This window comes from Lachnellula hyalina (assembly GCF_007821495.1).
Source record: "Lachnellula hyalina strain CBS 185.66 chromosome Unknown contig00208, whole genome shotgun sequence".
NCBI classification, from domain to species: domain Eukaryota; kingdom Fungi; phylum Ascomycota; class Leotiomycetes; order Helotiales; family Lachnaceae; genus Lachnellula; species Lachnellula hyalina.
In genome coordinates, this window is record NW_022157322.1 from 26,126 (window position 1) to 48,876 (window position 22,751).

General features: G+C 48.7%; 7 protein-coding genes across 7 annotated transcripts; 3 read left to right on the forward strand and 4 right to left on the reverse strand.

Moving 5' to 3' along the window:
• Nucleotides 1-1,009: 1,009 nt before the first annotated feature.
• hgh1 (HGH1-like protein) lies at nucleotides 1,010-2,406 on the forward strand (the record flags this gene model as incomplete). The annotated part of the gene is made up of 4 exons (XM_031152580.1): nucleotides 1,010-1,030; nucleotides 1,082-1,282; nucleotides 1,333-1,446; nucleotides 1,516-2,406. The coding sequence occupies 4 exons, from the start codon at nucleotides 1,010-1,012 to the stop codon at nucleotides 2,404-2,406; spliced, it is 1,227 nt and encodes a 408-aa protein (XP_031001828.1).
• A 373-nt stretch (nucleotides 2,407-2,779) lies between these two features.
• NCER3 (Neutral ceramidase) lies at nucleotides 2,780-5,625 on the reverse strand (the record flags this gene model as incomplete). Its single annotated transcript, XM_031152581.1, has 7 exons — nucleotides 2,780-3,847; nucleotides 4,010-4,051; nucleotides 4,102-4,397; nucleotides 4,449-4,501; nucleotides 4,591-5,110; nucleotides 5,236-5,285; nucleotides 5,333-5,625. 7 exons carry the CDS (start codon nucleotides 5,623-5,625, stop codon nucleotides 2,780-2,782), a joined length of 2,322 nt encoding a protein of 773 aa, XP_031001829.1.
• A 1,387-nt stretch (nucleotides 5,626-7,012) lies between these two features.
• On the reverse strand, nucleotides 7,013-8,206 carry nsmce1 (Non-structural maintenance of chromosomes element 1-like protein; the record flags this gene model as incomplete). Its single annotated transcript, XM_031152582.1, has 2 exons — nucleotides 7,013-8,028; nucleotides 8,077-8,206. The coding sequence occupies 2 exons, from the start codon at nucleotides 8,204-8,206 to the stop codon at nucleotides 7,013-7,015; spliced, it is 1,146 nt and encodes a 381-aa protein (XP_031001830.1).
• Nucleotides 8,207-8,792: 586 nt separating this feature from the next.
• LHYA1_G007654 (uncharacterized protein) lies at nucleotides 8,793-9,342 on the reverse strand (the record flags this gene model as incomplete). Its single annotated transcript, XM_031152583.1, has 4 exons — nucleotides 8,793-8,824; nucleotides 8,909-9,132; nucleotides 9,192-9,202; nucleotides 9,256-9,342. 4 exons carry the CDS (start codon nucleotides 9,340-9,342, stop codon nucleotides 8,793-8,795), a joined length of 354 nt encoding a protein of 117 aa, XP_031001831.1.
• Nucleotides 9,343-11,738: 2,396 nt separating this feature from the next.
• LHYA1_G007655 (ABC1 family protein) lies at nucleotides 11,739-13,841 on the reverse strand (the record flags this gene model as incomplete). Its single annotated transcript, XM_031152584.1, has 2 exons — nucleotides 11,739-12,933; nucleotides 12,979-13,841. 2 exons carry the CDS (start codon nucleotides 13,839-13,841, stop codon nucleotides 11,739-11,741), a joined length of 2,058 nt encoding a protein of 685 aa, XP_031001832.1.
• A 2,034-nt stretch (nucleotides 13,842-15,875) lies between these two features.
• prr-5 (pH-response regulator protein) lies at nucleotides 15,876-18,234 on the forward strand (the record flags this gene model as incomplete). Its single annotated transcript, XM_031152585.1, has 3 exons — nucleotides 15,876-16,065; nucleotides 16,174-17,590; nucleotides 17,637-18,234. The coding sequence occupies 3 exons, from the start codon at nucleotides 15,876-15,878 to the stop codon at nucleotides 18,232-18,234; spliced, it is 2,205 nt and encodes a 734-aa protein (XP_031001833.1).
• A 2,114-nt stretch (nucleotides 18,235-20,348) lies between these two features.
• CDC11 (Cell division control protein) lies at nucleotides 20,349-22,080 on the forward strand (the record flags this gene model as incomplete). Its single annotated transcript, XM_031152586.1, has 2 exons — nucleotides 20,349-20,920; nucleotides 20,967-22,080. 2 exons carry the CDS (start codon nucleotides 20,349-20,351, stop codon nucleotides 22,078-22,080), a joined length of 1,686 nt encoding a protein of 561 aa, XP_031001834.1.
• Nucleotides 22,081-22,751: the final 671 nt, after the last annotated feature.

The following is a 22,751-nucleotide window of genomic DNA, read 5'->3' on the forward strand; positions in this document are numbered from 1 at the left end:
TGAATAGAATGCAAGTTCTTTGAATCGTACCTGTATGGCTTTTGTGAATTTCTTGATTGTTATCTGTGCCTATGATGAGAAACTTTCTTTGGTCGGCTCCTAGGAGTACTGTGAAAGGGGTGAGGTAACAATAACGTCTAAACGTTCAAGTTACTTTGATGTCTCAAATTCCCGCACAACGCAACTTCGAAATAACACGCTTGATTCTCCATTCCACCTCATACTCGGAGCTGAATATTTGATTAATCCAGCCATTATTCAACAGTCTCGCATCATTCTTCCCCGAAGCGTATATGACTAATATATCAACGCCGACTGCTCTGTCTGAGCCCTGGGGTGTAGGCGGTATAGTGAATAGTGCTGGCATGACGCTCACGCACTTGAAACTTCGAAATGGTGGACAGTATAAGAACCGTTTTTCGAAACACAATGGCGAGGAGGTATTTGATCACTGCAATGCTGTATCTTTTAGATGTAGTTCTGGCTGAGATTGAGACACACTTGCCTAAGAAAACTCAGCACTTCTATCTCTCGGCAAAAAGCTCGCAGATATATGTCTCATTTTAATGTAACGAAGTCCTTTCCAGCGAACGCCATCGAGTTCTATCAATCTGCTTTCTATATAGGACGAGAGCGCGAACTGCCATACTATGCAACTGATAGTACTTTTTAGCAGTCCCCAAGATGCCACAACGTTCTTCACACTGTGAAGTTATCATAGTTATGATATAATGAACAATTGTGTACGGGTTTTACAAGCTAGGTAGACAATGAAAACGCTAGATTCATAACTCCATGACAGAAGACAAGACAAGACACGAAAGGATTTATTGAAATGAAAGCCAAGATCTATTATAAAGTATTTCGCGTAAAATAGGGGGACTGGACTGGTGAAGGGGTGACAAGGCGGTGAACCTCGGCAGAAAAAAACCACCCCGCCAAAACTTCATCCACCTCGCGACATCTTGGGGCGGCGAAAACTTCAAATCCATACACATCGAAAACCACAATGCCTACAGAATTAGAAGAGGTATGTATAGATGCTCTACGCTCCATAGTATCCTGCTAATATTCTGCGTAGCTTGTAGATTTTATATCTCACGGCAATACACAAGTGCGACAAACCGGTAAGCTGGAACGACCCCGCCACCGGAGAACTGTACTGACCTGCGCCCCAGCCGTTGAGAACCTGGTCCCTTTCTCCCTCTCGAAGCCAGAGATCTTCAAGACGAATGAGCTTCTGCCGATCAAAGACCTTAAGTTATTAGTGCGGGATTATCAGGTCAGTCAGCCTGAAAACGTAGCTGGGGATTCGACTGACACGAGCTTCAGCAAATTGCCAAAGATGCCATCACGATCCTCATTAACCTCTCGACGGACCGAGATGTGCTCGAAAACATCGCATCGGACAAAGATTTCATAAACATATTACTGGGGCGTGTAACAGTATGTCAGTCCCCCAAACATCTCCCCTCCTTTCATCTCCCAAGCCCACCTAACCATCCGCCCTCACAGAGCCCGTCGGAACCAAACGCCAACCTCCTCGCCATGCTCCTGGCCAACCTAGCCAAACATGACGACCTAAAATCCATCCTAACCCTCACACGCCCCGCGCCCCCCTCCTCCCTCGCCTCAAGCACCACCGCCATCGACCAGCTCCTCGACCTCTTCGTCAAAGGCGCAGACGGCACCTACAACAAAGACGCAGACTACGACTACCTCTCCTACCTCTTCGCAGACCTAGCAAAGCATCCCGAAGGCCGCGCCTACTTCCTCGCGCCGCAAAGTTACGACGGCGTGGTGCCGCTGACCAAAATCACCGTCTTCACCGAACACAAATCGGATATTAGGCGCAAGGGCGTCGCGTCGACGATCAAGAACGTGGCGTTTGAAATCGCGTCCCACCCGGCGTTTTTAGCGGAAGATGAGATTAATATCCTGCCGTATTTACTGCTGCCTATAACGGGCAACGAGGAGTACGATGAGGTGGAAATGCTGGATATGTTACCTGATTTGCAGCTCTTACCGCCGGATAAGAAGAGGGATTCGGATCAGAGCGTTATTCAGACGCATGTGGAGACGCTGACGCTGCTGACGACGACGAGGGAGGGCAGGGATAAGCTGAGGGAGGTTAAGGTGTATCCTGTTATAAGGGAGACGCATATGAGGGTTGAGAATGAGGATGTGAGGGAGGCGTGTGATAGGTTGGTGCAGGTGTTGATGAGGGATGAGGAGGGTGGAGAAGAAGTCGATCAGGGGATGACTGCGCTGTCGTCGAATAGGGGGCGGATAGCGGATACGCCGCAGCATCGTGGTGGTGGAGCGGGGAGTTGGGCCAGAGGGCAGGTGGAAGAGGAGGAAGAAGAAGATGATGATGACGACGATGATAAGATAGTAGAAGTGTGAGAATATCAGAGAATATCAGAGCATATCTTGAGAAATGTGAGATACGGAATTGTGTGAATACGCCGTATACTATCCTGGGATCTCCAATATCATCCAGGTAGTTCGCAGGGGCAATGCTCCGTATTGTCCGAGAAACAAGGCTGAGAATACTAACTCAAGATCTACTCGTACAAGATGTCAAAAGGGGCTTCGAGCGCCAGAGACAGAATTCACAGCACATACTTCCACACTGCCTCCCTACTTTGTTATCAAATCCGCTCACGAACCAAAAGTATTATACCAAATACCAAGACATTAACCTATACCTTTCCAGTCCTAAATCTGTAGCCTCGCCCTAAACTCCAGACCTATACCAACCCCAACCCCGCCCCCCTCAACTCAGCGTAAAATTCCCACTAACCCCCGTAAACGCCGATATCGTCCCCAGCACATTCTTCGAATCCCCATTATACCTAATGCGATACGTGCCCGGCACAGCATAACTCTCCGTCTCCCAGCTAATAACCACATGGCTCGTCCCCGTCAAGCTATCATCCCTGCTCCACGTATACACCAAGAACCAATCCGCGTCATCTCTGACCGTCGTCCAGGTCCCGTTCTCCAGGCCCTCAACTGCTGCATACGTGCCCTCTAATTTCAGATTGTTGCGCGGGTTGGCCCCGACGAATGTCGCGTTTATGACGGAGCCGATGGGGTAGGAGGCGTTGGGTTGTGTTATGATATCGCCAAAGGAGGAGCCCAGTTTTGGGGAGTCGTACACTACGCCAGCGATTAGATCGAGGGAGTTTTTGCGGTTGTCGGGCGGTGAAGGGCCGGGGTCTGGCTGTGAGGTGGAGTCTGCAGCTAGGTATTTGAGATTGCTTGTTGAGAGATAGATGTACGCGTCGAGTTCATTAGGGCCGAAGAGAGTAGAAGCGCCCTCGTAACGCTGGACGCCGTATTCTTCTCTCGTGGTCAAGTAATGCGCATACGTGTTAGCTGGTCCGCCGAGTACGACTTTCGGTGTGGTAGTTGTGATTGAGGCATTCGTAGCAGCGGCTGCGATGGCTGACTTCCATCGGCGGCCCGACATGGTCGTTGCTTCGCCAGGCACGATGATCATGATTAACTGGCCGACGCGGAGACTTTGTACGTCTACGATGTTGGGAGACCATGCGTATGGAGTGTCGAGCTCACCGACATCTAAGAGGACGGGCTTGGGGCTTTGGCAGGCCTTTTGCTGTGCAGTGGGGGCTTTGATGACAGAGGAGACAATCACCCAAAGTGGGTTTTGAGCGTTGGTATCGTTGTCGCTTTGAGTGAAGTCGAATGCACCAGGGCCATCACTAGTACCAGCGGCGAAAGAATAACCCATAGCTGCTGGGCATGTCTGCGCGACTGTACCGTTTGGAAGTGTGAAATTGTAGTATGTCATGTTGTTGAAGAGATGATACGCTTTGACCTATGGTCAAGATCTCGGTGTCAGTATTGTCTAGTATGGTAAATTTGGGTTTGAGATAGTTATTTCAGGAGTATGAAGTAGTCGACTTTTCAGATGTTTCAAAAGTACATCGACTCCTAAAATGTCCGAAGTAGGAAATATTCCTCCAAGAAGGTTACTTACACTTGGGTCAGTGACAGCCGTAGCAACACTATCAAAAGAGTCCTGTGTGCAATCAGTATCCAAGCCTTGGATTTTGAGGAGGAAATGCTAACATAGAGTGACTTCGCAGCTGCATATACCCTGCGTCCAATTTCATAACAACTAGAAACCCCAAGATCCAGCTTTTGGAATTCGGGACCCCTGCCATGGCACGATTCACTTTTTCCGCCGCAGGTACTATTCTCCAAAGTGCACATCTGACCTGAACCATCATCGCAATATGCCCCCAACACATTTGGAGTAGTGTCGCCCACGCTACTCTGACTGAAGGCAGCGACAAACCCTGGCGCGGCAGTGGAATCGGTCAACATAGCTTGTTCAAACAAGTACGAACTGAGGCCTTTGTTATCTATATATCTAGGTCAGCTAGTGTTCTCTGAAAGCCGAGGGAGTTGAATACCTCCAGTTACGTGGGTGTTATTCTCCAACATGGACGTTCCATGAACACTGTGCCTATTGGAAGTTAGCATTGGTGGCTTCTTGTGAAATGGCACAAGCAGGGTAGGCGTGTAAAGGGGCTAATTGACGGATAGGAATCTTACCATGCAAGAACTCCTGTATTCAAACCATCCGATGCACGTTTGAAGCGTAACATTGTGATAGTTTTGTCAACGTCATCACTGTATTGTGCTCGCTCTGATGCTGGGTTTGCAAGATATGCCCAAAGACTTCGATTAATGTTGGCATCTGATACCGTGGTGTCGGCAAAATCAAGGTAGCCAGGGGTCAAACTTTCATGTGCTCTCTGGATGGAAAGCACAGCGCCGTCCACAATTGCTTGGTAGCTTTGCGGGGAGAAACCAAGGGAAGTGATCTGAGGTAGAAGGTAATTCAACCAAGCTCCAGGCCCAGAATGCTGGTGTGTACCAGTCACAGCAACGTTGCTCTGGGTGTACATTGAGTAATTGCCTCCCAAGGCGGCCAGGCCGTCAAGAATTCCATTGCGGATCGCCGTATCTCCGGATTGAGTATCGAGGACCAAGTACACAAACCGATCAGTCGGCGTGTCTTTATTCCCAATAATGAAAGATCGGGAATAGATTCTCTGCCGGAGTCCAGTACCTGAGGAGTGAAGTTAGAATCACATGATATATAGAGTAGGGAGAATTCGAGTTCAAATTCAGGGAGCCCGTGATTCTCGCATGCATTAAGGTCAAAGGCTAAAATATCATCGAAAAGTCACCCACCGATTTGGGACAAACTAGCATAACCCATGAAATTTAGTTCTACGACAGGTCTGAACTCGATGTCAGTAGTGAGACTCTCGTGAGATCTAAGACATACCCCGTGATATCACCTTTACCCACACCAAGAAGATATTGATCTCCACTTGCTCTTGCTAGGTAATCGTTCAACTTTTTGGAATTCTCAACTGGCTCCTCCATGACTGATGTCGTCCATACTTTCGCACGTACTAGCAGAGGCAGGAGGGCGAACAGAGATACAAAAGTAACAATGAGGACAATGTATTTCTTGCTCCATCTTGAAGATTTGATTTTGAACGAGGTATCTTCTTGATCAACGAGCTTCTCCTCCGCTGGGAGGGGCTCGTAAGCTGCTCGTTCGAATAAATGCATTGTGAAGAAGACCAGTGTACTGCTGTGCAAAGAGAGAAATGCGGAGGTAAGGCCGCCGACTTATAAAGATATAAATACGCCTTTTCAAGTTGGGCTAGAGCTATTGGTGCAGGTTGCGGATATGACATCCTTTAGGATTTGGGATTGATGGTTATCGATCTCTTGACCATGCATGCATACGCATGTAACATTAGCTAATTATCTCTATCGCCTGTGTCCGAACAAGACAAGACCGTTGATATGGTCATTCTAAAATCCTGTTCATGCTATTCAGGAATACTAGGTCGCGGAGGGGTTGTCGTCGATCATTCCTAAAAGGAGGCCAATCAGCCGGTCCTGGGGAGTCGCGACCTGCCATCCCTGGGCATCCGCTAAATGCGAGCCTGGAGATGACACCCTACTGGTCGTCTGCCACCACCACTTGCCCATCTGGTTGATATCTCTTGCCCCTCTTCGAATTAATCGAATCTGAGGAGGGAGATTTCAATACCAAGCCGCCATATGCTTTGTCGAATAGCGATAGTCAGAAGCAAAAACCTTCTGTCCTGTCTATGCCGAGGACCCAGGGGTCTAGATTACCCGCTCTGCAAGGTACCTCGCGGTGGACAGAAAAAGCGCCAGCCTGCGTAGTACTGTACGAGTACACGACACGGAAAATTGATGACGATAAGCGCCGCTTTTTGTGTCCAGCACGAGGCACTACTATTCGTCACGTGTGTCATTCTTCAAGTCATACCAGTCTCACCAGTCTGGTCCTCATATTGATCGTTCTGTATACTCAATTTGAACGGGAATGCCATTCAAGACAAGACTGCCAAGTGCGGGGGGGACTCGATCTGGACTTGACCTCAAATATTAAGGTTTAGTATGCGTACGAATGGGCCCTTTGGCCCCCTGATCTTTCCCAGAGTATCCAAAGGCTCGGGATCAGGATCTGGACCGTGCAAAGAGGCCAAGACGCTGTTGTCGAACGACGATACGGAGCCGTATTGTACCACTTGAGCCGTACGCTTAGCTACAGCGTACTGTAAGCCTAAGATCCCCTCACTAATATGCTACCCAGCTAAAAGTAACCCCACGTAGTGTGAGCTGAGCTGCAAGTTTGCAACGCGTGAAGGTCTATATTCTCCTTTCTCCACGGTGGAACTCTTTTACGCTTCTCACATAGGAGAGCGACGGGAACACAAATCGAAAGAAGCCCAGCATCGTACTTGGTAGTTGAAAATAGCTCCTTTGCCAAATCCCTAGAAGATCATCCCTTCTTTATTCTCTCAATAAACGCCATTCGTATGCCATATCTTACCACAAGAAACGCCAAGTAAAGTTTCCCCCCGACCTGTTCCGTTTCGTATAACTGTATCGGTATTTGATTATTGTCCTCGTCGTCTTATTCAGCTTCCTCTTGTTCCTCTTCTTCTTCTTCCCCTTCTTCTTCTTCTTCTTCCTCCTCTTCCTCCTCTTCTCCCTCCTCATCCTCTTCCGGAGTCTTTTGCCGGCTTCTCCTACGATCACCACTCGGCTGCTCGTCCGCGTCAACACCAGGTCGATTTCTTTTCCGATTACCGCTATCTTGCTGTTCTTCTTCGTCTTCGTCTTCGTCAGCAGCACGGCTTCTCTTCGCAGCCGCAGCCGCAGCCGCACCACCGCTTCTCCTCTTGTCCCTCATTTTTGCCTCCAGAGATGTAATGACCTTCTCCCCAACATACTGCTTCCCTTCCCACACCTTATTGCAGGTAGGACACTGCTTGCTAGGCTTGGAATTCCAGAAGGCCGTTTCACAGATATTATGCAACCTGACATTGCAATTCGAATTCGCGCATCGTAAACCAACAGTAACAATCTCCTTGCAAGCCTCACAGAATTTGATCCTCTGCCAATCATCGTCGCCATCGTCCGTTTCCTCGTTATAAGCATCAACCAGCCAGCTCCGCAGCTCCATCAACGCCCGTGGAGATAGCGTGTAGTACCCATTTCGGCTGTGCTCGAGCCACTTCTCTTTAACCAACCCAGCTAACAGCTTCTCGGCTTGCTCGCCCGTGACGCCCTTGTCTACAGCAAGTTGGCTATGCTCTTCACTATCTCGTCGACCGGAGCCCTTGGTGACCCGCTTCTCTAGCGCTTGCATACCCGTAATTGCCATAACTTCCCTATTCTTCGTATTGTTCGTCTCGAACATAGCATCTAGCAACCGCTTGATATAGAACATCTCTTCGCTTGTTCTCGTAGTCGTCATCTGCGTAAGCGGATCGCTAATACTGTTCACAACCGCATAGATCCGATGCTTCGTGTGCTGGTGGAGCGTGCTGCGAATTTCGTAGTCGAGAGGTGATAGTGCATCAGCTGCAGCGGCCATGTAGGAGTCGATATCTTCTTTCGTTACTTGGGCAGGGGTCACTTCCTGATCTGGGGGGTAGTTAGAATGTATATAGGAGGGGTATGCGGGAGACTGACTTGACTGTGCTGTGAAGATTGCTGCGAGGATATTTTTGCCTTCCTCGACGGTGATTTGGCCGCGGCCCATCAAGGCTTGGAGAAAGGCGCGGTTGGTGTCATCATATTGATCATCAGAATCGAGGTCCATTTTAGTGTATTCTGCTGCGTTGTGTAGTTTTTGAAGGAATAGAGCTGTGGATGGCAGACGCGTCAGAAAATCAGAGGCGACGCGACGAATTGAACACTACAGTAGCGCGGGGTGCGAGGTACAAGGGGGCCAAACCACGAATTCTTTGCCACGACCATCATCTTCTGATCTGTTTGTAAATACTGCAGTCTCTTCTCAAAGCCTTGAAGTTATCATGGACGCGAAAAAGACTCAGTAATGGCCTTCTGATCCACCTTGGATTCCAGAGAGAGCAAAAGCTTGAGAGCAGTGAAATTATCATTATCCTCAAATTTAGTGTGGTGGCCACTCAAGTAGAGTGATGGTCAAAATATTGATGCTGTGGATGTTCAAAGCTTTCATGTCAATGTGTGAAAGCGTTTATAGCTCTCTAGTAGCACATAACCATGCTGCTGTTACAGTACCAGCGGACTTTGCATTTGTTTTTTCCTGACGACTTAGAACATATTCTCCAAATGTTACGTTGGTTTGCATGAAGGAGAATGTCACGAATTCCAGAGAAAATTGGAGACAACTCTCATTATACAGCAAACTCAAGTTATTCTATCTACTCAGCCGTCACAGTGACAGCACTCTTGTCTGTCGAGAGGGTGTTGATTAGCTATAAATTCTCACGTTCCAAAATCCTTGCCTGCAAATAGTCGTATTCGATGGATAGCTTACAGAAAGCAACATAGTCTTTGATATTCTTCGCCTTCTCCTTCGGTTCTGGATAGTACCAGGCAGCGTTCTTCAATTCAGTCTCTATCGTCTCATCAGCCCTCCGTCGTCCAATTTCCAGGGAACTGGACGTACTATCTAGATTGATGCTGTAGTATGCTGCATCACCCTTCCATGGGCAATGGGTGCTGTGGTCTGTCTTGCTCAAGTATGATTGATTGACAGAACTTCAAGGGGAGGTCAGGGGGTCAGTCAGGTCCATACTTCATCTTGGAGGTCAACATACGATGGTGGGAACTGTGAACAATTAAAAACTTGGCTATGGGGTTATGGATATTCTTATATCTTACATAGATGTTTCCTTCGACAGTCTCATACTCATTAGTCTCGGCGATGGTGCGGCCGGATACGACGGCGGTTGCTTTGCCTTTGGTCATTGTATGAATTCTTGATGTGGGAAGTGCTACTGAAGCAATTGTCTTAGGGACTACAAATTTCACGAAGTTCATGAAGCTGATGAAGCTGGGGGATTGATAGATAGTTGTGCGGGGAAGATGTAGCGATGACGGCAGCGCATCACGTGCAATTTCATACTATTCCGTTTTCTTTCGACTTCACCATCCCTTCGTTTGTCTCATAGAAGACATAATATATGTTTGAAGGAAATCATTTCTTAAATGAACCAATAGAGTGAAACGTTCCAAGTGGTTAGAATTTGCTACGGAACTGCAGATGCTTTACTCGATAAGCAACCAACCGCCTCGCTCTACACTTATTGATCTTTCCTTGGTTATTACACGCAGGTATAGAATAAACCAAAAAATTGGCTAAGAAATCCGAAGATATTCCTATCCTTTTATCCATATACCAAAAAACCGTTGACAATACCAAGTTATTGCAAATACCAAAACTCTCGAAAGCAGCTATACACACGGCGGAACATGCATACGAATCACTCCATAAATACACCATCAACAAACCCCCCAAAGCAGCAGTCTGCACTCCCACCAGGCAGCCCCTAAACATACCACCACCTGCCGTTCCAACCCACTACCCCAGACCAAGCCCCCCACTCCAACCAAACACCCACCACGTCAAAACCCCACCCACAACACCCCCCCAAAACCACCACCCCATCCCCCTCCTGATATCACTCACCCCTTCCCCCCACGATCCCTGGCGTCTTCACCTTCGGCGTCCTAGGAGTCTTCGGCCTCGGCGTCAAGATAATCTCCTCCTCCCTCAAATACTCGGCATCCACAAATTTCAATTCCAGGCGTTCCGGTCTCGATCCCCTCCGTCCATCTCCATCTCCATCTGCATCTCTTTCTCCATCTCCGAGAAATAGATTCGTAGGCAGGGATTTCGATCTCGCTACCCTGTTGTTGTAATCGGGATCGGGATTAGAAAGAGATACTGGTGATAGAGATGCGCAGTCCGGACACGGCGTCCCCTCAGTCGTGAAAGCAGCGTCTGAGACTCTGGTGCTGGAGGTGCAGGTCCGGGAGCCACAGGGGGCGGTGAGGAGGTGGATGTGCTTACACGCGTAGGTTGAGTACTTGGCTTTGATACACATATTAGAATATTCATACGTTTTTTCTCTTCGTCCCGGTTAAGCTGAATTGGAGATCTGGGTAGGTAGGGTTTAGGTATTGGGGATCGTTAGTCAAATGCAGGAGGGCTTGACGTGGGATTGTGATTTATTTGTTCTTTGTTGTATTTGTTGGGCCCGGGTTCGTGAAAGATGCTTTCGTACGTACACGGTGGGTGGGTAAGTGCTCTTTGTCTTTGTCTTTCGCCGCACCGGTATAAGTGAGGATCGATTGATTCTTTGGCATAAAGCGCGCAGACGCTAGCCTGTTTCCTTCCTTCATTCTCTATTCCTCTCTCTGGCTCGGCAGGAAAAGGAAAGAAAAGATGGGTAATTGCTCAACCGAGATATTGTATTTGTAGCCAGCTGGAAAATAATGGTCGACTAGTCGTCGTACAGACAACAAAACCATTCATTAAAAGGAAATCCCATAATACAATTCCTCGTGCTAATTTTAAGATCTACCTGGAGAGTGACTTACTTTCTATCAAAATATAAATCAAGGGTACGGACGCCATAAGGATCGGAGGATTAACAAAAGACGATAACACGTTATTGCTACAGTATTACTATTCTTACCCTAGTATATATCCAAAAGAAATTAAACAGCGGATGCGTGCCCTAAGGTACTGTACGTAGGTAACTACTACCCTAAGAAGCAGTATTTATCGAATCTTTCGTTTGCTCTCATTCGATCGCTTTCTCCATTATAGATACTATACTGTAGGAACTAGGAACTCGGAAATATCAAGAACTGTTCTTGCATATCTATCATCTAGCTAGCTGCTAGATATAGTATAACAAAGGAGTGGCTATATAGTATGGCTTCAGAATAACAAATCTGCAACGAACCGAATGAAATTGCCTGAAGCGTGCGGAGAGTAGTTGGTTTGTTTGTTTGCTTAATCGGGATTTTGGCACTTGCCGAAAAACACTAATTAGAGTATGCAGGAAGAGAGATATATATAGAGAGAGGAGGGGTGGGGGAGGCGGTCGGGGAGTAGGGTCGGGTAGAGAGACGGATCTGAGCGAGGAAAGGGGAGAGGGAGGGGAGAGGGAGGGGAAGAGGAAAAGTAAATATGGTTTCTGTTCATGAAATTATGATTATGAAGAAGTGGATATTGTGTAACCTCCAGCGCCATCGCATCCCATGCCATACCATGCCATCTACCTATCTATCTATCTATCCCCACCCCGCCCCGCATACAGAGCAATAATATACAAATCAAATCTCATCCCTACCTACCCATCAAAAACCCCATGCTGCAACTCAACCCCAAACTGATCCTTGGCAAGAAACCTCATCTGCTTTTCAATATCATCCTCCATGCCCTTGCCAAACCCAAACCACTGCTTCAACTTACTAGTATAAAACACCACATCGCTACTCAGCAGCACGAACCGAAACAGTACATGCCTCCACCCGTTCACAAAGCGCTCAGCAAACGACAAATCCTTACTATCGACTAGACTCCTACTCGCCCAGCTGCCCGTCATTTTGATGCGATTTACAGGGGAGCCGAGGAACTGGTTATTGCCTTGCACGATGCGCATGTTGCGGCCGATGAAGATCAGCTCGCGCGGGAAATTCTCTTCTTCCGACAAGATGTCGCGGATGCCCTGGCGCATGCGCTCCTGCACCTCGAAGTGCCTCTCAGCGGGCGTTTTGCCTTTCAGGTCCCTGGTTATGCGCTCCCGTGTACTGCTGTCTCCGCCCTCGTACGGCTTCATGAGCGTAGCGCTTGCGAAGAGATCGGGGGCTTTGACGCCCCATGCACTTGTTACTTCGCTGAGTGTCGCGTTGTCGAACGTCATGATTGCTTTCCAGAACTGGCAGTACTGGTGGCGGAACGCGGGCGTCATGGAGACGTAGAGGCCGTGGTCGATTAGTACTAGTTCTGAGTGGCCGTTGGGCTTGCGGCGGATGAAGATGTTGCCTGGATGGGGATCGCAGTGCACGAGACCCCAGAGGAACATCTGTGCAGAGAAGAGATCGACCATTGTTGTCATTACTTCTTTCAAGGAGAGGCCGAGGCCGCCTTTGCCTGAAGGTCCTTTCCATTCGTTGCGCTCTGGTTTGAGGTTTCCGGTTCCGTCGTTGGGGGGCAAGGGGGGTGCGGAAAGGGGTGTCCTGTCTACACCGGGTGAGCCACCGCTTCCTCCTCGCCAGGGTCCGCCCAGAGCTTCTTTGTCCCAGAGACGGACTCCTTCAATCCATTCTGCGGTCATGATCCTTTTGGAAGATAGCTCTCGGTAGACTTTGGGGATATAGACACGTCCTCGTAATCGGGGCTCTCCAGCTACTAGTTCTGCCATCTTTACTGAGTTGTCGGCTTCATTGACAAAGTCGGTTTCCAGCATTAACCGTTCTGTGATGTATGGGACTAGATTGTAGAGAGGGAGGTCAAACCAGTAGGTGTAGACTTTCATTACAACCCTAGTAAAATTAGTAAAAAGTCCTACAAATTTGGACCTTTCTTACCTGAAGGACCATAAATCCCACCCCACCTGATGGGCGATCTCCCTCTTTTGTACCTTAATCGCAACCTCTCTTCCATCTGCCAACCTCGCCCAATGAACCTGAGCTACAGATGCTGAAGCTTTTGCCTTCTTCTCCATAACTCCCTTCCCAGGCTCATTCGAAAAAGAAACACCGAATACCTCTTCTGGACTCTTGCCAAAATCTTCCCGTATAACCTGTTCCACGTCCGCCCAGTCATTCTGCGGCGCATCATCAAACATCCTCGAAAACATCTTCTGGAACTCTGGTGGCAGAACCGCACTCTGCATAGCAATCGCTTGTCCAATCTTCAAATACAGCCCTCCATTCTGATGTAGTAGTTCGAACAACCTCTCGGCGTTCCTTCTATGCAGGTCTTCTATTGTACCAATAAATGGGTAGGGCCGAAAGTTGAGTTTGTAGTCTATTGCCACAAGCAGACCTAGACTGAATGTTCGCAGAGATCGAGTAATTGCGGAGGCGTAGATTTGGGTATCAATTAGGTATAAAAGTCCTGTGACCGCAGAGACGTATAGTAACCTCTTGCCCCATTTTATAGAACGTCGATACTGCTTTGGCGGAGCAGGTTTTCCCAGAGATTCGGGAGTAGGAGGAGCAAAGCCTTGATATCGTTCGGTTTGTATAGAGCGTTTTGCGAATTTAGGGGTGGACTTGTTCCGAATGGCTATTGTGGATGTATTCGAGGAAAGAGAACGTGTGCCATGATTGACTGTTCGAGAAGAGAAATGCGAGGGTAGAGAAAAGGAAGATAGCGACAGCTTTGGATTAGGTCTACATTGGGCACTGAAGTTGCGCAGACTCTGTCCTGCTACGCGCAGTGACATACCTGGGGGTGAATATTGGGGTTCAATAAAGAACCATGAAGCTGAAAGAATATATATCAAGTCTTCGTCCCAAACGAGATTTGTTGCCTACCGTATTCCGATCTTATCGCCGGCGGGCGTTATCGGTCCGGAGACGGTGAATAGTTCAGCCGACTTCCCCCCCTTTCAAGACTTCAAGAAGCGAGAGGGACGATGTTCCAGTACAAAGTACTCAATCTCTGTTTTGAAGCTGGTAACTCTGCGTACCTTATGTACTGTAGCCATTCCAGCATTGCGTCAGACAGAACTCCCATTCTCCTATTTGCTGATGGGATCATTGGAACCGCGTGTCACCAGGTGAAACGAGTCTCAGGCAAGGTAAGGAAGGAAGGAAGCATGGCCAGTGAAAGGTTTGCCGCTGGCGAATATAATAATACAATATTCCCGTCGACTTATGTTCTTAACAACCTGCGTTGCCAAGGAGGGAGTAATCAAGCAGTTGGTACGAAGTACGAAGTACAGGACAATCAAAAACTTATATCAGTTTATCCAGAGCGGAAGATATGCAGTTGCACAGGACATGTTTTAATTGGACCTATGGGCAGGGATATATCCTCCACGCATGGTGATTGGGACAAGATCCCGGGATAAATGCATGAAATGCATCGCATCTTTTAAAACGATAACCGTCGCCAGCTTCCGCAGCATGCTGCAATACGAACGGACGGTAAGAATAATAACACGAGGGCGTGACAACTAACAACTGCTTGCTGGAAAGAACAATCGATGGGATGGAAAGGGAAACCGCATATTGATCAAACCATTCCTATAATCTGCTGTTATCGTGGTGATCAGATTGTATGATCTAGTGCAAGAAGTCTAGCGATGCGGAAATTGCAGTATATGATCTGATACAAAGTGGATATTTCACCGGTAGGGTAGTAGTGATGATGTTGGTGCTGGAGAGTCTGTTTGCTGAATATGATGTTTGCCATAAGTCCAGCAGTCCAGTTGATGATAAAAGTGATGTCGTCGCCTCTAATGCTCATACCAATCATTGCAATTGCATAGGCCAACCGCGTACAAGACCGTGGCTGAGGCCGTTGCTACTCATTCTTGCATGCATCGCAATCGCAATCCACAACCTTGATCCACCCAAGAGGAGGGGCGAAACAAGATCTGGTCGAGTCCACCAGGCCAGGTCTAGTCCATGGTAATTTTGGGTCCTGCGACACAGAGTACACAGCACAGCACAGCTTTCTTTCAACCTTCAACCTTCAACCTTCAACCTTCTTCACCAATACCTACCTCCCCTACCTCCTCCCTACACCACGGCGGCGGCCTGTCTAATCCGCGCACTCGATATATTCTTCGTTATTACTTCTTTCTTCTCTAGTATCCGTACTATAAGGTTTGCTGGCCGTTCCTCCTTCTATCCAATCCCTGCAACGCTTCGGACACGCCATACACACACACTGTGGCTTGGGCGAGGGCGAGGCCTGTTTATTGGTACTCGACCACATCGAACGTCTGCAGGACCTGACTTGTAGATAACGGACTCCACCGCTATAACCCAAGATAGAAACAGGCAGGCTCTACCTACGGCCCTACCGTGCAGTACTAAGGTAGGTACCTACCCTACACTACTTTCTAGTGCACCAATACCAACTCTTTCCCCGCCAGTAGTGCTAGAACGGTGGAAAGTCTACTCAGATCTTGGTTCCCCAGCCCAGCGCCCACACCACGCTACTCTGCCAACTTCGACTTCGACTTCGACTTTGACTGCCACATCACTTCACATTCCATTGAGTCCAGGAGACGGATTCACTTTCAACAATATTCGGCCTACCATTTGCGCGGACCAATGCGATCGCGAAGGCACCCCCATTTCGATCACCCCCAATGCAATCCTCTATCTAAGACTTCGAACATCCCTACAAACATCGCGACATCGACTAATCGCGCATCGTGAATCCCACTCTACCTTCAACCGCCGCGTCTTGACGACGCCGGCACCCACAATCTTTTCGACACGACGAGCCTCACGGTTTCAAGATGTTGCGGCCGGCGACGCCTCTCACCATTTTGCTGTTCGCAGCATTCGCTCTGCTCTTAATTTCGGTCATCTCAACCCCAATCGTGAAGGGTATACCTCTGGCTTCCTTCGGTGGGGTTGATTTCGGAGTCTTTGGTTTCTGCAAGACAGGCGGCACATGTAGCAGTATCGAGATCGGATACGATACGAGTGAGTGGGCGATTGTTAAATATATGTCGAGACGAGTCTCCACGCAATATCTACCCTGCAACCTTCTCGATGTTCTATAGATATAAATGCTAATCATCCAATGTATAGCTTCCCTATACAATGACGCTCAAGCTTCAACCTTCGACCTCCCGACCGGGACGCGAACTACCCTCTCAGCGATTCTCATTGTCCACCCTATCGCCGCCCTCTTCACCCTCATAATGCTATGCATGGCAGGAGCGGCACATCTCCATTCCCCGTCGCATTCTCCACGGTACCTTCTTGGAATATTCATACTGAGTATTCTAACTTTAATATGCTCCCTTCTCTCGTTCCTGATAGATGTCCTACTTTTCGTACCGCATATGGCATGGGGATCCTACATTGTTTTAGCAGCAACAATTCTCATCGCCGCCAGCGGGATTGTCTCCTGTGCCATGCGCCGGACTTTGGTTAGTCGGAAAGCCCGAAAGCGTCGTATTGCGGAGAACGCAGAAATGAATGGGGAGAACTTTTACAATCGTCAAGATGTGCCCGCACCTGTTGCTGTTCCGACTGCGCCTATAATGGTGAACGGTGCTCCTGGAGGTGATAAGTTGCCTTCGTTTGCTACATTCGAGACGCAGAAGGAAAAGGAGAGGACGAGTGATGAACGAATACCATTAACCCAGATGACTCCATCCGAACACTCCCCCAACAACGAACCGAGATCAATGGAAAGTGACCGATATGGGGGACCACCAAGGAGTCAAAGTAGAGGAAGAGGAAGCCCTCCTAGAGATCAATATGGCAATGCAATGCCGCTACCACCTCCAGGAAACTATGGAATGAGGAGCAGAGATCCATCTTTGGACCGACAGTACTCTGATCCTGCTGCTATGGGAGGAAGAGGAATTCCTCCAGGGGGCTACAGAGGCAGAGGAGGGTATGGGCCACCGAATGGACGAGGAGGATATGCACCACCAAGAGGGGGCTATGGGCCACCAAGAGGCGGATATGGACCCCCGAGGGGCGGAGGACCTTATAGAGGTGGAATGAGCGAACCGTTAGCTGCGATACCAGGTGGAATGGCAGCAGGAGCTATGATGCGAGGTGGGAGAGGTGGACCACCACCAGGATATGGAGTACCACAGAATGGCCGAGGAGGTTATAGAGGTCCATCTCCAGGAGGCAATTACCCGCGAAGACCTTCACCCCCTCAAGCGCCTGGCTATGGTGCGGAAACCTATACTGCGCGTGCACCCCCTCCAACTGGCCAGTATGCCGCATACAATCCAGATGATAGCCGCTCCAGTCTTCCAAGAGCCGAATCTCCACCACCTATGTCAACACTAGAAGGGCCTGTCGGACAGGCTGTGGAGATGGATGCCAGCACTGGAAGTCCTTCTCACGCACCCAAGGGATACGGACAATTCGGAGCGTTACGAGACAGTGATGGTGATGTGGCTGGAATGGTCGGGCTTCAGCAGCAACGAGTACAAAGGGATGCAGTCGTGAGTGAATCAAGTAGATATAGCACTGACGAGTAAGTTGCAGCAATCACATGACGAATACATCACTAATAAATCTAGATATGTACCTCCACGTCAAGGTTGGGGAGATGCTGGCCGATCGTCACCTCTCAACCCAGCTTCGCAACCCAATGAACTTCCAAGCTCAAGAGGCCATAAACGTATCAGCTCTGCCGGCGATAATTACTATGAAGACATTGACCCTCGCTTCGCCGACAATCCACCATCAACACACCCCTCTGCTGTTCCCGCAGCCCTTGCTCCAGCAGGTGGTTTTCCCCTGAACACCTCGACGGGTAGTCTACATCCCATCGGTGGCATGGACGGAAACAATTCGTACGAAGACATACAATCCGGTGCCCGTAGCCCAGCGGAGTCAGACCGATCAAACTTCACTTCGGTCTCGCAGCGAGGCATCAACCCGCGGTGGAATCCGGGACCAGGACCAGGTCAAGGATACGGAGGCCCGATGCCAAACAGACGTCCTACAAATCCACCCCAACAACAGCAGAGAGATCTACTCCTAAACTCCAACCCTGATTTCCAACTACCAACCGGCAGAGGCCGCGGTGGTGCGCCTGCTGGAAGAGGCAGAATCCCAGGTGGAATACCGGGAATGGTCCCTTCGAGCGCATATCCAGGCGGCAGTGCCCTTTAATTCTCTTCATCCTTCACCCTTAACACTGCGAAGCGAACATCCGAGCATAGCATAAGCTCCCTTAAGCATTTCCACACAATCGGAAAATTTCCTTTTCTGATTTTTACATACCCGACCGCGTACATAATAAGCTGGCGATCCGATCCGAATTGCCTTTCTTCCCTTGGCTGCATTCATTCATTATTCTGTTTTTACTTTGTCGATAGAGGCTGCTGGCTGCTGGCGTTTTCAGTGCTGTGCTGCGAAACTTACCACTAAAACATCATATCGATGATGTGCTTGTGATTGAACGGATTGATACATGCATTTGCGATTGCGATTGCATCTGATTTTTCTCTTTTCTGTGTATTGTATATATGGATGGCCATGCGTGGTGTGACATGGTTACTATTTTGGCATGATATGGTCGCATTGTGGCATGGATGGATGGATGGATGGTTTGCGTAGTTAGCGGGTCTTTCTTGCCTTTGCCTTTGTATGTGGAGGGATTATACGACGTGGAAGATGGGATGTGTGATGGATGGGATGTGGAGTTGGATGGATGGGTTGGTGGGGGGGTGGGAGGCGGATTCATAGGCAATGAAAGTCGTACGCTATTCCGTGAGTATTAATTGTGTCTATTGTGACCATTACGGGGTGTCGAATACGACTTTGTGGGGATGGTTTGCGCTGGTTGTGTAGACTTGGTAGGATTATATGGCGAGCTTACGGAGTTCGCAGGGGAGAAGAGAAGTAAATATCACGTGATTTGGAGGGCGGGTTGGATTTGAGGGGGGAATGGGGATGGGGATGGGGATGGGGACAAAGATAGGGATGATAAGTTAGACTTAAACTTAAGAAAGGTTATGTATGATCTGGCCTGTAGATAGATAATTGAGAAGAACAGACCTCCAGGTCCAAAAAGATCATGTGGGTTCTTTTTGCAAGCGCAGCGGACGAGACGATTAGTTTTATCTCCGCGAGGACGCTAAAGACCCCTATTGATACCTAGGCCTGGGCAGGGTAGCGACGGGACGGGCATTTTGTTCCTGGTGTGTTCTACGGTAGCATGGGTTTACAGTACGGCAGTTGTCGCAGTTGTCTTTTAGGATTGCAGATAATAATTAATACATCTTCTATACTCGTATACTTTTTAAATACTTAGAAGGTTAGGTACGCAGAAGTGGCAAGTAGTGTAAGAAATAAACATGCATGGCTGCAATATACTTTCCATGTGCAAGCTCTCATCTGAAACGTTGGAAAGAACAAGACTAGATTCAGGGTATTGGCATGAGGACGCAGCGATTGGTCACTTCAGATATGGCTACAGGCCCTGACCCTGACCCTGACCTAGCCGTTTCTCTCCAAGCAAATCTCGGGGCCCCTGAACGGCTGCATGGATGTCGGTGTCCTTACTGTATAGTACTGTACAGTAGTAGAGGCTTGGACCTGATTACTGACCCGGCTCAACCTGAGGTGAGTGAGTGATCGGTCTATCTATCTGTAGCTGGATCTGCCTGTGTCTATCTTTTTCGTCTGTATCTGCACTGTATCTGCACTGTATCTGGTCATCCAGCCAGTTCGTGATACCTTCATCCTTTCACAACTCTACATTTACCCCCTCCCTTTCCCTTTCCCTTTCTTTCACACGGCCGTCGTGACTAGGCGCAGGCTCAGGTTCCTTCCGACGCCGCCTTGACTTCTTTTTCTCACAGCTCAACTCACGCGCAACTTCTATCACGCCCGCCAGCTCGGTCTCGCGCGACAACCTCCTTTATTCAGAACAGTAGCTCGAGTCTACTTGCCATCGCAGAACATACCGCACTTGTACATCGTACCTTTCCATATCTTGGTCTCATTGAGTACTTTCTACCAGTGCATCCATTGCACTGCATTGCATTTCACTGCACTCACTGCACGCGACAATCAAACTCTGGAGACCGGCATCGAAACCACCAATTTAATCTACGCATTCACCAAGCAGCTTCTCCTTCTCCAACAGACCTGATCTATCACCGTTTCGTTTGACTGGCAGCAAACCACAAACCACAAACAAATTACCTATCTTCCACCCCAATTCAATCGCAGCCAATTCCCTGTCGCTTCTCCGACACCACCATATCCAATCAATCAACATGGTCAGCACAAGTCGGCCCAGGACGCCTTCGGCATCAACTGGTGGAACTTCTCCTCCAGACAAGCTGGCGCCAATACAAGAAGCTGGGAAATCGCATCCTCCACGTCGCTCCAGTTTGGGTCTTTTGCTACGTCGCACAAAGTCAATTGAGTTCAAGGGAAACAAGAAGCAACAAGCTCTGCGAGAGCAGGAACTCCAACGTCAACGCGAAGCAGCCGCAGTCCCCAAGAACCCGCCGCGCCTTCCCAACCTCTACAACGGTGCAGCTGCTCCGAAATTCGACAACTTTGGAGGCGACGAAAATACTCGACCAGACTCTGTTGCGATTGCGACTGGAAAGGCAGGTCAATACGGCAGACGCTCAATGGAGCCCGGTCGTTCATCAACCGCCACTGGCAGTGTGCCAATACCCCCAATTCCGAACAACAGCAGGAATGGCGACTGGGTGGATCCATACGCTCGTACTGAAAGTATGACCCACCGTGGTCGGTACAGTTACGCTAGCAGCGCTGTGAGCACCATCAACAGTCCTCGCAGAGTTAGGAGACGAAAGGATCCAACTCCATTCAAGTAAGATACTCGCCTCACCTTGCAGTCATGAAACTGACCATCCCAGTATCCTGATCATTGGCTCCCGCTCATCCGGCAAGACTTCATTCCTCAACTTCCTCAAGACCTCCCTAGCACTTCCAGCTAAAAAGAGAAGCGCCCGCCCCACCGGATCTGAAGATGTCTTTGCCCCACAAAGCCAAAAGTCGGGAAACTTCATATCACATTACCTCGAGACTGAGATTGATGGAGAACGAATTGGTCTTACCTTGTGGGATTCGGAAGGATTGCAAAAGAATGTTGTTGATCTACAACTCCGCGAGATGTCTTCTTTCCTGGAATCCAAATTCGAAGAGACCTTTACAGAAGAGATGAAGGTCGTGCGAGCTCCAGGAGTCCAAGACACTCATATCCACTGCGCCTTCCTTATTCTCGACCCTGTTCGAATTGACCAGAATATTGCAGCTTCGCAAGCAAGCACGTTGAATGGAACCGGTGCAAATGGCAAATACAACTCCCCTCGCGTGATTGGTGGTCTGGATGAAGATCTCGATCTGCAAGTACTGCGCACACTACAAGGCAAGACAACAGTTGTTCCAGTAGTTTCCAAGGCGGATACAATCACAACCGCTCATATGGCATTCCTCAAGAAGACCATCTGGGAGAGCATGCGGAAAGCCAATCTTGACCCTCTTGAGGCGCTCGGTTTGGATGAGGTTGAGAGCGAGGCTAGCCCGATAGAATCCACCCGTATTGAAGAAGGTGACGAGGAGGCCTCTGACAAGGACTCTGAGACTGAAGAAAAGGACACTGCAGAAGAGGTAGTCCCAGCTTCCCCAACCCCTGAGCCATCCTCCCCTGGCTCGAAGCGCATGTCATCAGGTTCTGTTCGCCGTCATAAGCGCAATGATAGCGGGTCGTCTGCTCCTGAAGTATCATCATATCTCCCTCTCTCGATCATCAGTCCAGATATCTACGAACCAGGTGTTATTGGTCGGAAATTCCCCTGGGGATTTGCTGATCCAATGAATGCCGAGCATTGCGATTTCGTTCGATTGAAGGAATCAGTATTCAGCGAGTGGCGTGGAGAACTCCGCGAAGCAAGCCGAGAGCTGTGGTATGAAGGATGGAGAACCAGCCGACTTAAGCCTCGTGATGCCAAACCTGCACCAAGACGATGATCTATTCATGTATGCATGTCTCTCTACATCAGGACCTGCTTTGGAGTTCATGGAGATACAAAATTTCGGTTGCGAATTTTTCCTTTGTTCAGCTGCATACCCCTTACTTTATTTTCCGCGTTCGTCTCACCCATCATGCACCTTTCCAGCGCTTCATATCGATATGATACAGGGGGGTAATTTGATTCGAGGATTTGGTCAGTTCTTCTTGCGTTGCGCTGGCCGCGCTTTTCTGCTTCTGTTTTACTACAATCGACGTACAATTTTAGGGGATGTGGCAATACGATATTCAGGAGCGATGGATGGAAGAAGAAGCAGAAGCGGACATATGGATGGATGGAATGGAGCAAGCAAGCAAGTAAATAAATTCTAAGCTCGTTCTCGTTCTCGTTGCTCCGACTCTGGAGTTGAATTGAATTGAATTCAAGTTGTCACATACATACGTACAGTAGCAGGCAGGCGATGGATACATTGTACCGTATCGTGTGTATGTATGTATGTATATTTTGTTATGATATGATATGTTTTACCTGGTGTACTATATGTATATGTAAAGAAAGCAAGAAAGGAAGCAAGTATACCTACCAGCCCTAGGTACCTATATACCTTTTCCTACGAGTAGCAATACCTTTTATCTGCCGTCACAACAATAAGGAAGGCATCCGCATAAG